Source organism: Electrophorus electricus, chromosome 3 (genome assembly GCF_041902795.1).
Source record: "Electrophorus electricus isolate QZ-2024a chromosome 3, ASM4190279v1, whole genome shotgun sequence".
Lineage (NCBI taxonomy): Eukaryota > Metazoa > Chordata > Actinopteri > Gymnotiformes > Gymnotidae > Electrophorus > Electrophorus electricus.
The window spans coordinates 33926991-33942490 of record NC_137499.1 but is presented as its reverse complement, the minus strand read 5'-3'; the positions used below and the strand labels follow the sequence as shown (position 1 = coordinate 33942490).

The following is a 15500-nucleotide window of genomic DNA, read 5'->3' as shown; positions in this document are numbered from 1 at the left end:
TGAAGACTGCATGTTGAGCAATACATAAAATCCTGGATAGGTTAAATCTTTATTTTTCCAATATTCCACATGTGAGAAACTCTACATAGTGTCCCCACTTCAGAACATTCCATGGTCATAGCTTCATCTTAACATGAAGGAAATGCAAACACTGCATCACCAATGTTCATTGTACAACGGACTGTGACGAGCTCAGAAATCTCAACAGCATCGTGTGAATGTTGCCTGATTCCTCCTTAACCATACAGTTAAGAAGCATTTGATTTCATCGCACCATGCTCCACTGTATATGTAAACAGAACTCTGTGCTGAGAGAATCAATGCTAAAGCTATTAGACATTGACAGAGTGTGTCAATCATGTTCAAATAATTACAAAACACAACTCATCAGTACCAGAGTGCACAGAACTGAGCATCCAACATCCTAACATGGTGATCTTGTCTCTGAAAAAGCAGTATTGCTGGATGTGTGCACATGCATGCTTTCAGACTCCTGCATCTTTCTGAGAGTAATCAGTTAGGCAAGGCTGTGGCGGTTGCTGGCTTTGCACATCTCCACGAGAGATAAAGAAACAACAGTCCTCTTTCAAGTGCTTTCAATTATATACAAAACAATATATACAGAGACCACCAGCAGTCATGGACCCCCTCTTTAACTCCTCATTTTCCCTTCCCTACCTACTCAATAACAAACACATACACATCATGCACCCAATTGCCCTTCCCACCTTCCAGGTGAACAACAAGGCATCTTTTTATTTTAAATTTTCCCACCATCATCCACTAGAAGTGTATTCATCCCATGCCATCCTACATCTCCCTGCATCAGAAGTCCCAGTCATCCACATCCAGCTGACTGAGACCAGATTCCAGGCTGGCCAGTCCCGAGGGTGAGTCTTGGGGTGGAACACACTCAAAGCTGCTGAGGGGAGAGACCGGCCGCAACAGCTCGGGCAAGGCCTCGCACGGACGCCGCTTTATCTGAAAGGGATGGAAAACGGTGAGGTACCTCTAACGTGAGAACGTTATATGAGCATGTATGATGGCATTGCAGATTTTAGCACTCTCACCTGCTTGAAGAAGGGGTGGCCAATCAGATTGCTGGCAGAAGGTCTGCAAAAATGTAAGTTAGTCATGTCACCATGCACCCAAGCATTTAACTTAATTATTTAAAGCAAAAGCCCAACATCACTCCTGGAGTGACAGGACCAAGCAAAGTTTGGTGATTATCTGGTTCAAACACACCTGTAGCATGGTCATTAACTGCTGAGTTGTGTCAGGTGTGTTAGAACAGGGATATCACCAAACTCTGCTGGACTCTGGCCCTCTAGGAGCAGAGCCTGGCTCCACTGGTTCAGGATGTAAGAGGTCACCTCTTCTCAGGGTCCCTCTGCAGGCACAGCTCCACAAAGGTGTGAAAGTGAGGGCTGAAGGTGCGACTGTAAGGGTTTGCCCCTGAGGAGGAGGATGGCTCCCCATTAGTGTGGCGGGCCCCCCCAGCCCCGGGACCTTCACAGATGCCAGAGTCAGCCCCTGATCGGGAAGGCTTCATGCTGAGCTCCTCTGGTGGAACAGTGGTGGTGTCCAACAGACATGGCACTGTTCCATTCAACTTCTCCAACAGCATCTGAAATGTACACATACATGAGCAGGGCAGAGTGTATGTGTGGAAGAGAGAAAAAGATACAGACAGAGAGAGTGAGAAAAAGAAACATTTGCAGAACTGATGTAATGACTTGCTTTACCAGTACAGACTTTAGCTCCCTACTGTGGTATATGGGAGTGCTGCCCATTGTTGCACCAAGTCTTGCTATTTATATCATCATATTCACTGTTTGTATCCTACTGTTTTGTGTCTCATACACATCATATCAACATTTTAGTGTGATGTACATTTTGTGATCTTGTAATGACAAAACTGAACAGTAATATAAGTAACTCATAAGAAAAGAAAACAGAAAGACAGCACCCAAAAGGTCCTACAGTGAGATCACACGGGCAGCCCAAGTGTAAGAGAAGCATGTGCCTCGCCTACCTGGGTAGCAGGCATGTCCTTAAATGGCACATGACCATTGGCTAGCTCACATGCAGTAATTCCCAGACTGTAGATGTCTGAGCGGAAGTCATAGCCCTGAAGGTTCTGGTGTACACACACACACACACACACACACACACACACACACACACACACACGCACACACACACGCACGCACACACGCACGCACACACGCACGCACACGCGCGCACACACACGCACACACACGCACACACACGCACACACACGCACACACACGCACACACACGCACACACACGCACACACACTATAAATAAGAGAACAGCTCAAAGAGTGCATTCAGCACATACGTATATATATAAATATATACTTGCATTTACATAGATATATGTGGTTAGGAATATACATATGTACATACAGTAAACACATGCACATACTAGCATTACCTGTTGTAGCACCTCAGGACTGAGCCAGGGAAGCACTTTTACACTATATTGGGGGAAATCATGGACCACACGTGCCCTTTGGCCATGTCCGATCAGACTGAAGATGCTCCTCAGACCAGACAGGTACACCTGGCCGTCTGCTGAGATCAGGATATGGCTAGCCTTCACACTCCTGCAGCCGCACATAGAATCACGCCACATCCAAATAAGAGAGAATTCTGATCTGGAATGGGTCTATGGACATGCAGTGCATGTTTCTGCATGTCCTGCATGTCACTGCAGCAAGCTGTTTAATAAATGAATGAATCGAACAAATGAATGAATGAACGAATGAACAAACAAGTAGTAGTATTATTATACACTATATATTTAATAGCAGAGGCAGCACACCATTGTTTCTGAAATAAAACACATTGTATATATACTTTTCTTTGTGAAAAACAGATTGGCCAATCTTTATCATGACCATCTATCAGAATCCAAGAAATGTGTATGTTTGTTGTGTGTGTGTGTGTGTGTGTGTGTGTGTGTGTGTGTGTGTGTGTGTGTGTATGTATATGTATGTATGTGTTCTCACCGGTGCACATAGCCCATATGGTGAATGTACTCTAGGGCCCGGAGCACTCCGAGCAGGATGTATGCAATGGTCAACTCACTCATCCCATCTGTGAAGTGAGTGCTGATCAAATCCCGTGCTGAACCTGGAGAAGGTCAACATACAAAGACACACGCACTCTAATAGCCATCAGTAGCAGATTAAAACCAAAACTTACAACAACTTAAAAAGATATGCTCTTTATTGCCCACCATAGGCCATAAATGGTGTTATCACCCATAACTCATTCTCCACAATGAAGATACTCTTGTAAGGAAGGATGCTGGGATGGTGGAACAGTTTAGACACATGGAGTTCTCCCTGGAAGAGACACAAATACAAAGGGTATAACATTACTGTGTATCTCAGCAGTGCACTCCAGTCTGGGAGCTGCCCATAATCAATTTAGCTTTGAATTGGACCTGCTCTAGCTTAGCTGATTCAAGGGTTTGATAATTAGCTAAATGATCGAGCTAAAGATCATTAACTAAACTAACTAAACTAAACAGTAGATCGTAACTAAACAGGTTTATGTCAGGAGTGGAGTCAACGAGTGCGTCTTGAGACCTGCAAGTAGTTGACCATGTCATTGGTGCAGGACTCCAGATCAATGCGCCGAATAGCAATGTGCTCTCCTGTAGGTTTGTATCTGACAAAGTTGACCGTCATTAGGTCCTCCAGGCCTCGACCTGCATGTGCACAAATACAAACACACACACACACACAAGCACAAGCTGTATCTGTATTTGCAAATCTGTCGAATAATAAGAAAACTGTGGAATAATAAGAAGAAAGGTACGAGTTCAAGTTAAAAAAGAACAATCCAGTTGATTTGACTAGACAATTAATTTGATAACTTATTTACTAATTAATTCTACCTAGTGGCTTAAGGTAGTTCCAGATGAAATCCAGAAAAATTCCAGATGACATCCATGAAGTAACATTTCTTCCCAAATCCAGATGATTGGGAAGAATTCTCACTTCCTGGACCTACACCATCCACCTCAGATGGCAAATAAGCCAGCAGTTAGAGGACAGAGAGTGGGTCTGAACTCCACCTTAGACTAACCTATGATGGTGAGGAGCTCATAGGCACTGCTGTCAGGCAAAAATGTTCCCATGTTGTCCCGTGGTGGGAGGGGGCTCAGAGACTCACAGCTGTCCTCATTGGCCTGAAATGAGGGACCCAGGGCTGTTAGTCACAGACCAGCACATTTTGCAGCTCTTCATAAAGTGCCATGCCAGATTACATAAACTTTCACAAATCTGAAATACACAGGCACTTCTGTTGACCTAAACCTGGCCTGATTCAGAGTAGAAGAAAAAGCAAAGCTCAAGAGTACTGAGGAAGCATCACATGTTCTGCTCAGGCTATTTTGAAGAGGGGTGCTGTGGACATGGAGCCAACTGAGTGCATAATGTGACCACTGAATATTTGATGCTACCACCATCAACACACCAGGGACAGAATCTGTTCTTCTTCCAATATGACCTAACAAAGAACGTGAGTCAATGACCTCCTGGTCTACAGTGTTACCATGTACAGTCGTGGCCAAATGTTTTGAGTCTGACCCGATTTTGGTTTTCATAAAGTTTACTGCCTTAGTTTTTTTTTTTTGTCAGATGTTTATATGGTATAGTGAAGTACAATTATAAGCATTTAAACTTTTTATTGACAAATACATCCAGTTTAAGCAAAGACTTTCTTAAACTGGAGTTTCCTGGCCATGGATCCAAAATTTCAATGTTTTGTTCACCTAGCCACTTGGTTATCGCTTTTGCTTTGTGACACGTTGCTCGGTCATGCTGGAAAAAGAATTGTTCATCACCAAATTGCTCTTGGATTGTTGGGAAAAGTTGCTCTTGGAAGACGTTTTGATACCATTCCTTATTCATGGCAGTGTTCCTAGGCACATTTTGAGCATGGCCAGGAAACTCCCCAGATCTCACTCCCATTGAGAACCTGTGGTCAATCCTCAGAAAGAGGGTAGAAAAACAAAAACACAAAAACTGTGATAAACTCCAAGCATTGATTAGGCAAGAATGGGTTGCCATCAGTCAAAATTTTGACCAGAAGCTGATATCCAGGATGCCAAGGCGAATTGCAGAAGTCTTAAAAAAAGAAGGGTCAACACTGTAAATATTAAGTATTTGCTTAAACTAGATGTGTCAATTAAAAAACAAACAAACAAACAAAAAAACACCTTATGAAATGCTTATAATTGTACTTCACTATACCATATAAACATCTGACAAAAGGACCTAAAAAAAAAAACTGATGCAGTAAACTGTGAAAACCAAAACTGATGTCAGTCTCAAAATTTTTGGCTACAACTGTAGTCAGTGGGTAAGAGGCATTTTAGAGTGCAAGATATGCTGCTCCTAAGAGCAACAATAGTCATTTGGTTTCTATGATTGCACACATATTCAGCCATGTTGTCATTGATAATTACATTGCATTAAACACGTGCACACACACACACACACACACACACTCACAGTCAAAGGTCACAAACAGAGAAAAATTGTTGTTCAAACCAAAAATGTTCTCAATTCTTAACTGAACCCCAATCTGTATAATTAAAAAAACCAAAAAACATTTGAAGTCACTGGTGAAATCTGTACAGTTCTCCAACTAAAAAAATACAGGTTTTCATACATTAGACAATTCAGATTTTCCATAACTAAAATCATAGAAGACTATGGAGATTATGAAGGATTATTTGCTATTCTGAGTATGAAATCTGTTTTAAACCAAGCAGGAGTGACTGTCCATAATATACAAATTGCAGGAAGTAGTCCATGAAAACAAAGAAAGCACAAGTGTATTCTAATCAGCAGAAGAAGGGACCAGATGTGGGCTTCCATCTTGTTCTATTAATGTAATGCTCTATTATGCATTTACAGTGGCTATTACTTGTTTGCAAGACTAAAGGCTTAAGTGGAAAAATATGTTTGAACTGGTCTGTTAAGATGCCTCAGCCATACTACATCATTAATTCGCAGCTTGCGTTGTTACTAAAACTAAACACATTAAGGCGAGTTTAAAGAATGATAGGTTTTGCCATGCTTTGCAATTAACACAGAACACCATCCTGAATTTACACATGTAAAACCACTGCTGACCACATTTTCCAACCTCAACACTGATCTTATAGATTCAATAGATTAATAACAAAAACTCACACCCACTGGCCCCCAAAAACATAGAGTAAGTCACCAAAGCAACACCACAGCACCACAGATGCACACGCAACCACTGGGGTGAGAGAAGAAACAGACTCAAGGCACCATGGTTAGCATGCTTGAAAGGCTTCTCCCTGTACCCTAGCCATCACGCTTTCCTGATCCTTACACCTTAGGCCTTCAATACTTGCTTTTCCTAACATCTACAATTGTCTATAAAGCAATACATTTCTTGGCTTCTAAAATCTAACAGGCCTTGTTATTGATGTACCGATGTATGGCCAATTATTAAATTAAAAGTACTATTTTGCAGAAATAGTAGACCTCTTGTGCAGACTGTTTCTTATGCAGCAGCCCTGCAAGTCTTGGCCACGTGAGACACAGCTAAGTGAGAAATTAGTGTCATCACATGGAACCAAACACCAGCAAAATGAGTGCATGCACAGAAACATTGCCACGAGATCAGGTACTCACACTCACTTGCTCAGTTGTTAACACATCCATTAAAAACACGCATCTTGCATGCTCATACACCCCATCTATTGCATTAAAACACACGCACACACACACACCACCAGGCTACACAAAAAGCAGTAACAGAGATACCACACTTACTTTCCTGAGTGGGCTTGCCTGAGCTTGCTCTGGGTAGAGAAATCATGTAAATGATGCAAAAGACACACAAATAGACAAATAACCTGTGTTTAATGAGGTTTTGGAGAATATGGCATTATATTATGCCTCAAAAGAGCATCTTCCAGCACACCAACAAAAACACTTTGTTTTAGTGAAAATAAGAGAAAAAAAACAAAAAAACAAAACTGGCTTTATATCATTAATTTGTTGAATGCCGCCGGACTTGAACTTTAAGTAAATTATTTGATTTAGGCGAGATCTGAGCTGTGGGTATTTTTCTCTAACAGGTGACTTGAGCATAAATTTTGAAAGACCAAAGAGGCGTAATATAGACGGTTTGACATGGTCATTATAGGAAGACATACCTACCTACCTTTTTACATACAATGTACATAACCTAATCATGTCAGAAAATCATCACATAGCATGGAGTAAAGAAGCCCAGAATTCCATCATCTTACCTGAACTACAAAGTGATAACTTAATATGCAGTTCATATGTAATGTCCATCTTAAATTATTTTAAAAGTAAATATACATTTAGGCTACGTAACTCACACATCACCAAGGGGACAGGCAGCAGCCAAGAGCAAACAGAAACCTGGACTTCAATTTTGTCTTCCGAGCCGAGCAAATGCACAGCAACATGCAACAACCAATCAGCAATGAGAGGCAGACCAAAATGAGCACCTTAGAATGCAAAATGGGCAAAAACACCAATCCTCCCTTGCATGCCGATCTAATGGGTTAATGTTGATTTATTACCATGGTAGTTTTTGCCAAATATATAACAAAAATGCCTAAAATGGCCTGCATATTTTTTCAACCAGAAAAATGCATATAACCTATTTCTTTGTAGTTTGGTTTCTGTCTATCCATTCAATCATCTGCACCTTCTATGCAGTTTGGAATCACTACGTTCATGCACAAGGAGTTAAGCTTTTGCTGACAAAACATTGTAAGCACTGAAGAAACAGGTGCCAAAATCAACATAGGAGAAATCTACTAATATAACCTCTCTGACAGTCATAGACCAGAGCAATTAAAAATGTGCTACTTACGGTTCAACGCTACCACTACATGCTACCACAGATACAGAACATTTCTGATAAATCATCTAAGTATGCAGACACATGTCCTCCTTACCCACTATGCTCAATGAAAAACTTTCACTCGTTTAAGTGGGCTGTTTGATTCTGCAATAGTATTGGTCAGTTGTGTGCGAACGTGATTATCCTATCATCAGAAAGGCCAGCACTGTAAACTTTTCTGATGGAGAACTGCACAAGGCTGGCATTGGCTACTGGGGGGGACACTTAGTTGACTCTGATGAGGATTTGAGTCCAGTAAGATCCATTCTTGCTCAAAGCAAGTACAATCACAGCCCTTAAGGGAATCTATAACAGGGACACACAGTGCCAGTTCTGGAAGGCTAGAGGCCAGCACAGTTTGGTGTGCTCCCTGCTGTAAACATAGCTATTAAAGCTGTAATAAACTGATGAGTTAAATCAGATGTGTTTAAGCAGGGAGCACACCAAACTTTGCTGCACTTCAGCACTTCATGGTTGGAGCTGTGCGCCCTTGAACTACATTGTCTGAAAACAAATGCATTTCGTGTAACATACGTATACACTGTAAGTTCCGGCAGTGTGGTGCATGTTTTTTTGTGTGCGTTTTACAAAAGCAGGGTCACGTTTATGGAGACTATAGTTAATGTTAGAAGGGCTCCCCTTCACCCTTCACATTCAGCACAGCTAAAGGTTGAGGTGCGAAGTGGGAGTAGGGGTGGCATTTTGAGCATAAGAAAAGCAGAGCAATAGCAGAGCACAGAGAGCTACAGTACTCACCACCAAATAACTCCAAATCCCTCAGGCTCTCCACACTCAGCTTTTCTGATACCCAGCGCTGAGAGAGAAAGACAGTCAGATAGAGGATGGGAGAGCCAGCAAGAGAAATTCAGCCAAAGTGAGTACAATTGAAGTGATTGCCACCATGAACACAATTATAGTGCTGGATTTTAAACACACAAACATAACAGTCAAGTCAACTCACCAAAAAAGACATGGATCCTTATGAAGGTGAAAAGTTACACCATCTAATACACTTTCGAAATAATCACCTACAAAGTACGAGTAACAGAAGAAACAGCCTTAGCTCATTTAAGACACATTTAGAAAGAGAATTTTAATCTGCGCTACTATTACCTGTTCCGTTTCTCTCCAAAACTGGAGTGTTAACCAATATCGATTAGTTTAGCTAATGTTAGCTAGCTAGCTAGCCAGTCTTTGTGTTACAAGCTCTTTTCCGTGTACAGAACAAACACTTTATATAAATAACTTCTGCGAAGATGTACACAGCAAGAAACGCTGCTGTTATGGAAATCCTCCACCACAAATACACCATCTAATATTAACTAGCTAGGTTCGGTTAGCTAACTGATGGTTAACAACCAATAGCAAATCGGTTACTATCACTTAGCCAGCGAGCTAAGTTATCTCAATAAGCTGGCTAACTTGACTCCTTACTTTTTTAAAAACGTACTAGCTACCGAATGTTCACTGCGACAGTTTACCTACCTTGACAGGCGTCTTTGTTTCTTATCGTTTTGTTATATAATTAGCTATGTTAATTTAGATCAGTACATATTTTAGACCCACAATAGCCCACGGTAGGGTTTTAACTATGGGGTGTGAAACCTTTTAACTAGACACGAAAAACTAAAATGTTCAGTAATTGCTCAAGTACAGTTTACGGCGCAGATGTCGGCCAAATATTATTCGATTAATTCACTTCGGATAAGGGCGGAGAAACCGTTGGCGCTCGTGCGTTTATTGACTCGCGTCTGAGAAAAAAATAGAACGTCTAACACACCTAATGTGGCGAGGATATTTAACGTTTTACACAACAGAAGTCGATTTCCAATGACGTAGAACACAACATAGACGAGTAGATGGTACAGCGACAGTAAACAGAACTCCTCAGCAGCATTTATAGTTCAGGTAGCTAGGTAGATAACTATATGTTCATTTCGGTGTATTACATAGTCTAAGAAATAATTTGCACACTAAAAGAATCGACATTTATTAAACTCGTTGTAATGACAGAAAACAGCTGTGCAGTGCACGTCCGCTTCCACAGTTCGGCCCGTCTGCCTTGCCCACTTAGCTAGCTAGCTAGATTAGCTAGTTAGCTCTAATCTTAGCTAGTATTAGCTGCTCCGAGGCATGTTATGTAACTAGGATAGCTAGATGCTCTTGGTTATGCTGTAACATACGCTAGCTAGCTAATAGGTTTAGGTAGCTAACGACCTATGGTCGTAAAATAGAATTAAAACATTTTTAAAAGCTAACTAGATAATCATGCGTGTACAGAGCTATTCATTTAGCTAAGTTAGCTAGCTATCATTCCTGTTAACAAATAGGATAAGCTATAACTAAGTTAAGAAGTTAGCAGATTTCAGTATGGCTAGATAGCTAATAAGAAGACATCATGTGAGCAACTGTTTTTAACAAGCTTTCAACTGTTAACGCTATGATGCTAACCTGTTCCATTTCCTTTAACCAGGTGTTCGTGCGCTGTCTACGTAATAGCCGTTTTAGCCATGAACTGGAACAAGGGTGGTCCGGGTGGGAAACGAGGCTTTGGGTTTGGAGGATTCTCCCTTGCTGGGAGTAAAAAAGAGGAACCTCGTTTGACACAGAAATCCCACACCGCATTTGGGGCATCTGGATCAACTGGAGGTTACGGCAAAAACCAGCAGCTGCCAGCGTTTTACAAAATCGGCACGAAACGCGCAAATTTTGATGAAGAAAATGCGTGAGTGATATCGCTAGCTGTACACTGTACACGTATAGTTGTACTGCTAGATTTGAAAATCCATTTCAATAATAGGGTTACAGAGGCTTCACCCCGGAGTAATTTGCGCATTAGTGCTTAGTAACCTCGTACAGGAAAGTCAACTTGTACTCAATGAAAGTTGATAGTTTCTAGCAAGTAGCCCAAACTATTGCACAACCTATCGCCCATGGTTCTAACTAACGCATGCTGATTTTGTAGACAAAGTTCATGTAGGCTACTTGGGTTACAAAGTGAGCAAAACTTATCTGGGCTGATGTGGGCTCACATTCTTGATTTTCCTCAAGATATTTTGAGGATGAAGAGGAGGAGTCAGGCAATACTGACCTGCCCTATATCCCAGCAGAGAACTCCCCAACCAGGCAGCAATTCCAGTCTATAGGCAGGGGCTCTGACAGTGAAGATGACCCCCTCGATGCCTTTATGGCTGAGGTGGAGGTAAGGTTCAACAGCACCAAGATCTGGCACCTACAAATACTTCATGTAATCACTGCATTGTACTTAATAATCCCTCAATGTTTAAAAAAACTACCATTAGAATCAAGCAGCGAAGGACATGAAGAAACTGGAGGACAAAGAAAAAGAGAAAAAGCAGTCCAAGTAAGATTCAATAAAGATTCATTTGGGGCACTGTAAGAGTTTAGCTCTTCCCAGTGTACAGTGTGAATTTGGTCTTATAGTGCTAGAAAGGGCCAAGTATCAGTCCCATATGTTTATCTAGTGGAAATGGTACATGCAGAAGAAAAGAGCAGAAATTGGTAGAGTGGGAGATAAATGTATTGGGGGCTTGACTGGAATGAGGGTTTCCTCAGGTGATTGAGCGAGTCGCAGGGAAGTTTTTTTTTCTCCGCTTGTTTCTTCCAGGGGTATACGTGATGACATTGAAGAGGAAGATGAGCAAGTGAGTGACACTCCTGAAGTTACTTTCATCATCGGTCTACTTCAAGACATGTTTTGTGCCACTCTAAATGTTTTCAATTAGCATTTTCTTTTTAGTTATTTTATCTTTTTTTCTTTTATTTAGTTTTTTTTTTTGTTATTTTTTTATTCCTTCTCTTCCTCTACCTCACTTACTACCATGTACCTACATAGGGTACCTTTTGCAGGTTAAAGTCTTGAGATCTCTCTGCAGTTGGGGAATTGGGTGCTTGGTTAGGTCATTTGAGTGCCCATATGTTCTAAAGTCATTCTAACATGCATTTATCCATGTGTGCTCAGTTGAATTTGCAGTCCCTCCAAATTTAGGAATATGTCATTATTTAAATGCTAGTCATAATTTATCGTTTTGGTCAAAGCTTTAGTGTTGTGACAGTGCTTCACTTTGACATACATTTTTGGGTGAAGAAGATGATGATGATGATGTAGGTGATGATTTTGTCAGTCTCAATGCCAACTATTTTCCTAGGTTACCAAGTCAGATGCCTTTATTGGTGTTTGGCCTGATGTTTCAAATGCCTGTTTAAGTTGTATTGCAGTTTTATGCTGGCTAGTGAGAAACATATTCTACCTTTTGTGGCCACAGCTATTTATATAGGTGGTAATTTTTAACCACCTTTTTAATTCACATCACCCGTTCAGAAACGACACTACAATTTTGCCCATCGGTGCTAGTACGACAGTTCTGAGAAGCCTGTGTTGGGCCGCATACTCTGAGTGCACATTTATTGCTGCCTGACACTTGGCTCATTGTTGCACGCAGGAGGCTTATTTTCGTTACATGGCGGAGAACCCAACAGCAGGGCTGACCCAGGAGGAAGAGGAAGAGAATGTCGACTATGACAGTGACGGAAACCCCATTGCACCTACCACCAAAAAGATCATCCTGCCACTGCCTCCTATTGACCACTCCGAGGTACTACTGCTATGCCAGCCTCCCCTATGAACTAAGATACAGTGCTGCATCTGAGCAAATTATTACTCTGTAACGAGATGTAGCATATGAAGCATTTTGTGGTGTTTGTTTTTTACTTGTCATGGATCAGTTGAAAGCATAGGACAAAATATCTGAATATGAATGCACTCACATTTTGAGTCATTATGATATGCTACCCATAACCAACACAGACATTTATAGGACCATCTGACAGTTGTTTCCTAATCTTCCTATAGATTGACTACCCTCCTTTTGAAAAGAACTTCTACATTGAGCATGAAGAGCTCAATACCCTAACTGGAACACAAGTGGTGGAACTGAGACAGAAACTTAATCTGAGGGTATGTGGGTTTACACTTTGTCACACACATACATGTACTTGCCTATTTGCTTGTTAATGGCAGTCCAGAAAACAGAAGATACATTTGCTTCCATATAATGGTAAATAATGGGACTTTGTTCACACATACACAGAGAACTGGTTTTAAAAATGTGTTTTTTGTGAACAGGTGTCTGGAGCTGCTCCCCCTAAGCCCTGTACCAGTTTTGCTCACTTCAGCTTCGATGAGCAGCTTATGAACCAGATTCGCAAATCTGAGTACACCCAGCCTACACCCATCCAGTGTCAGGTGAACTGCCACACAACAAAACACCTGTGTTTAACTAATATTTAATCTGTAGCTGTTTTGTTTATTGACTTATCAGCATATGGCATTTATTCATTAGCACAATCTTTTTTTTATGATGTTTGATAACATAACGTTTAGCAGATACTCTGGATAGCACCATAACTTGTAGCAGACGCTGTGGATAAGAGTGTCAGCTAAATGCCGTAAATGTTTGAGTTCAAACTATATTAATGAATAGACATATTGCATTTGTAAATCTTTGTTTCTCTGAATTGCTTGTAAATCGCAAGATCAGATGAGCAAAAACATGCTCCCATTATAGGCATGTGTGGGTTAACAGTGCCTGGGCTCTTCCCCTTTGTTTCTGTGTTAGGGTGTCCCCATAGCACTGAGTGGCAGAGACATGATCGGCATCGCCAAAACGGGCAGTGGCAAGACGGCCGCCTTCATCTGGCCCATGCTGGTGCACATCATGGACCAGAAGGAGCTGGAGCAGGGCGAGGGACCCATCGCTGTCATTGTCTGCCCTACCAGAGAACTCTGCCAACAGGTCAGAGAAAACATGGTGGTGGTGGAGAAAGACAGAGAGATGAAATGAGGAGGGCATGCAGTTAAATAGGGAGGGCATGCATTGGAGACCTATTGAGCAGCTATCACATGAGGTGCACAAAAGCCATTCTCATGGCATGGTGGGAATTTAAGGGCATTGTCTGTTACCAAGGTGACATCAAAGTCAATTGAATCTACAGTATAAATATCACAGGGTTTGTTCATAGAAATGTACTCACTTGTATTTTCATAAACAGTGGTATGTCAATTGCTTTTTTCTTGGTGTTTACTATGATATTTCAGATTTTAAAAAATGAATCTGAGATATATAGCTTTACACATTAAAAGGTTTCTCCACATTGTAGCAACTCTCATTGGGGCTTCTGCAATAATGTCTGGTTATACTTTGGTGTACGACCCTGTCTGGGGTTCATTTTTAGGGTGTGGGGGCAGGTTATACAGTAGATGTATATGAAGAGGTAGATGGCTGTCAGAGCATAGCCACAGGAGGAAGAACAGAAGTACAGCCCACACAGTGTGTCAATGCGAGCAAGGGTTAGAGCGCATCGTCTTTTCATCTTCAGTAGTTATGCTCGCGTGTGTGTGTGTGTGTGTGTGTGTGTGTGTGTGTGTGTGTGTGTGTGTGTGTGTGTGTGTGTGTGTGTGTGTGTGTGTGTGTGTGTGTGTGTGTGTGTGTGTGTGCGTGCGTGCGTGTGCGTAGATCCATGCTGAGTGTAAGCGCTTTGGGAAGGTCTATGGTCTGCGCTCTGTGGCTGTGTATGGTGGTGGCAGCATGTGGGAGCAAGCCAAGGCTCTGCAGGATGGCGCAGAGATTGTCGTCTGCACCCCGGTAAGCATCCACAAACCATTGTATTTTCTGAAATTATTTATTGCTTGAAAGCAAATTTCCAAATGCTGACTGAATTTAGATTCTGAAGGGCTAGTCAATATGTTCCAAAATGGAATGTGCATCTATTATCTTTTATCTTCTTAAGTGTTTCGAGCTGTATCAATAAGGTACAGGTTTATTTAGTGTGTGAGTCATAAAGAAGCACATCATTGATCATGTTTCCTCATACACATGCACAGGGTCGACTGATCGATCATGTGAAAAAGAAGGCAACATCGCTGCAGAGAGTGACTTATCTTGTATTCGACGAGGCTGACCGCATGTTTGATATGGGCTTTGGTAAGCACATACACCTCTTGTACTAGTACTAGTATCAACTTTTTAGCTCAGCTGTTTTCATTGTTCTCTATGCTCCATATGAACTTAAAAACCCACATTTTGTTCCATTGTGATTTCTTTGGGTTGAGGGTTGTGTTTTTGCCTTTACTACCAGAATATCAAGTGAGATCTATCGCCAGCCATGTTAGACCAGACAGACAAAGTGAGTGTCAATGATATAATGTGTATTTGTCAAGAACAGTGTGCGCACATGCATGCATGTTTGGTGTCTTACTTATCTTTTTTCTTGCTCGCTCTCAGCTTTGTTGTTCAGTGCCACATTCAGGAAGAAGATAGAGAAGCTTGCACGGGATATTCTGATTGACCCGATCCGTGTCGTACAAGGAGATATTGGAGAGGTGCAGCAAATTTTCCCTTCCTAGCAGCACTGCATCAACTCATGCTAAACAGTTTTCAAATATAGTATGTAATTTGTTCAAATAATATGTAATATGTTCAAGATGAGCACATTCCTAGGTAGGCTTTTTT

General features: G+C 41.4%; 2 protein-coding genes across 7 annotated transcripts in view; one reads left to right on the top strand and one right to left on the bottom strand.

The window, feature by feature from the left end:
* Positions 1-30: 30 nt before the first annotated feature.
* strada (STE20 related adaptor alpha) lies at positions 31-10516 on the bottom strand. Of its 4 annotated transcripts, none has more exons than XM_026997831.3 (13): positions 10420-10516; positions 8930-8996; positions 8725-8782; positions 6858-6886; positions 4126-4228; positions 3624-3745; positions 3269-3377; positions 3039-3162; positions 2462-2633; positions 2036-2140; positions 1374-1627; positions 1071-1113; positions 31-981 (listed from the first exon to the last, which is right to left on the bottom strand). In XM_026997831.3, the coding sequence occupies exons 2-13, from the start codon at positions 8939-8941 to the stop codon at positions 826-828; spliced, it is 1287 nt and encodes a 428-aa protein (XP_026853632.1). In that variant the 5' UTR covers positions 8942-8996; positions 10420-10516; the 3' UTR covers positions 31-825. The 4 variants fall into 4 exon arrangements, with proteins under 4 accessions (XP_026853632.1, XP_026853631.1, XP_081567362.1 ...); XM_026997830.3 differs by lacking the exon at positions 10420-10516 and adding an exon at positions 9454-9709; XM_081711236.1 differs by lacking the exons at positions 6858-6886; positions 10420-10516 and adding an exon at positions 9454-9467.
* Positions 9798-15500, top strand: part of ddx42 (DEAD (Asp-Glu-Ala-Asp) box helicase 42) — a 15884-nt gene continuing 10181 nt past the window's right edge. Inside the window, exons 1-13 of one of the 3 annotated variants that reach the window (XM_035533040.2) lie at positions 9798-9876; positions 10442-10693; positions 11020-11170; positions 11271-11332; positions 11597-11633; positions 12432-12584; positions 12842-12946; positions 13115-13234; positions 13608-13784; positions 14505-14633; positions 14873-14972; positions 15127-15174; positions 15273-15370. In XM_035533040.2, coding sequence (XP_035388933.1) covers positions 10479-10693; positions 11020-11170; positions 11271-11332; positions 11597-11633; positions 12432-12584; positions 12842-12946; positions 13115-13234; positions 13608-13784; positions 14505-14633; positions 14873-14972; positions 15127-15174; positions 15273-15370 — 1395 coding nt within the window. In that variant the 5' untranslated portion in view covers positions 9798-9876; positions 10442-10478. Of the gene's footprint in view, positions 9885-10441; positions 10694-11019; positions 11171-11270; positions 11333-11596; positions 11634-12431; positions 12585-12841; positions 12947-13114; positions 13235-13607; positions 13785-14504; positions 14634-14872; positions 14973-15126; positions 15175-15272; positions 15371-15500 lie in introns of those variants that run through there. The other 2 variants (XM_035533047.2, XM_081711225.1) reach the window with 2 other exon arrangements.